At 54.3% G+C, this 1479-nt stretch overlaps 1 protein-coding gene across 1 annotated transcript in view; it reads right to left on the bottom strand.

The window, feature by feature from the left end:
* Nucleotides 1–13: 13 nt before the first annotated feature.
* The window catches only part of ANKRD35 (ankyrin repeat domain 35), a 21489-nt gene continuing 20023 nt past the window's right edge, over nt 14–1479 (bottom strand). The window contains exons 13-15 of the mRNA XM_015564263.1: nt 1325–1454; nt 1020–1085; nt 14–460 (exon numbers count right to left, since the gene is read on the bottom strand). Coding sequence (XP_015419749.1) covers nt 356–460; nt 1020–1085; nt 1325–1454 — 301 coding nt within the window. The 3' untranslated portion in view covers nt 14–355. The remainder of the gene's footprint in view (nt 461–1019; nt 1086–1324; nt 1455–1479) is intronic.

The raw sequence follows: 1479 nt of genomic DNA, 5'->3' as shown, positions 1-1479 counted from the left end.
TGGGGTGGGGACGAAGGAGAGATTCTGTGGTTTGTAGAGTCCTCCCCTAGGAAACAACTGTGTACCACTCTCCCACCATCACTCATCCTTTACTGGCATCTCTGCCCCAGACCGTGAAAGAGGAAACTCCCCTTCTGTCCCCATCCCAGGTCAGCCCTTCGGGCACAGATTCCTGACTCCACCCAGTGAGGCCCATTATTGGGACTTCTCAGTGAACCTCACTTCAGATGCTCAGGGGCACAGGACTCCCCGTGTCAGCCACCACCTGGAGCAAACGGAGACTCCAGTTCCCATCCTGAGCCTCCTTTCCCCGGTCCTTTCTCCAAGCTCCTGCCCCATCGGCCTCACCCACAACTCACAGGAGAGGAATCCCGGACCCCTCAGGGCCCGCGCTGCCCCTCTTCTCCTGCCTGCTGAGGATTCGCAGCAGGATATTGTATACATCTTGTTCCATGTAGCCCTGGGGGTGGCAGGAAAGAAAGGAAGGGAGGAGAAGAACAGAAAATGGGGAGACAGGTGAGGGAGAGGCCCTGAGGAATGGTGGAATGCTGTTTGCTAACTATGAGCCCTCACTTAAACAGTATTTAACTTCAAGGATGTTTCCTAATCTTGTCAAGGAAAGCAATGATGTTTCCTTTTCAGGCCTGCTGTGAGGGTTAGAACCCTGAATCTGAGGCAAAGCTTCCGGTGCACAGTAAGTGTTAGATCCTTTGTAGTTATTAGTCCTAATAGGGGAGCGAGCCCCCCACCTCCTCTTCCTTGGTGAGGGATACACAGGCAGAGGAGGGAATTGAGAAAGGGCATAAAGGACAGGAAAAGGCTTTCCCGTGGGTCAGGAATTGAAAAGGGGGGACAAACACCTCTCCCCCTCACATTCCCATACCTCAGGAGAGCCGGAGACCTGGCACTAGAACATCTAAAGGCTGGCTTTCCGGGAAATGATAAATGTGTGTGGGTAAGAAAAGGACCCAAATGCAGTCCTCCCTACCCAACTCTCTGCCTCCCTCCCCCTTGCTCACCTGAGCAGCACTCAGTAGATGGTTTCTATAGGTAGAGATGATCTCTTCATGGTTCTTCTGAGAATCCTGGGGGTGAGCATCAATGGGGGTTATGTGCCCACCCTCCCATACTCACCCTGACCCCCAAGCATGAGGAACAATAAAATTAAGTGGTCAGCTAGGCCCGATGGTCTCCCTCGACCGCTCACTAGCCCATCCTGGACCACTGCCTGAACAGGTCTCTGTGGTTCCCAGAATTCTCCCACATCACTTCCCCCATCCACCCTCCTCTCTAGCCGTGACCATTTCCCTAGGGACAAACATACCCGCAGCTGCGAGGCAAGGCGAGCATTTTCCCCCCGAACTGCCAGGACTTCCTCTGAAAGCTGCTCCACCTTCTTCAACAACTCCTTGATCTGAGGCCACAGGGAACCAGTGAGGCCCAAGTCATGCCCCCTCCTCCCCCCCGCACCACCACCCA

Source organism: Myotis davidii, unplaced genomic scaffold, assembly GCF_000327345.1.
Source record: "Myotis davidii unplaced genomic scaffold, ASM32734v1 scaffold401, whole genome shotgun sequence".
NCBI lineage: Eukaryota > Metazoa > Chordata > Mammalia > Chiroptera > Vespertilionidae > Myotis > Myotis davidii.
Note: the sequence above shows the minus strand (reverse complement) of the source record. Positions and strands in the feature narration are given on the sequence as shown.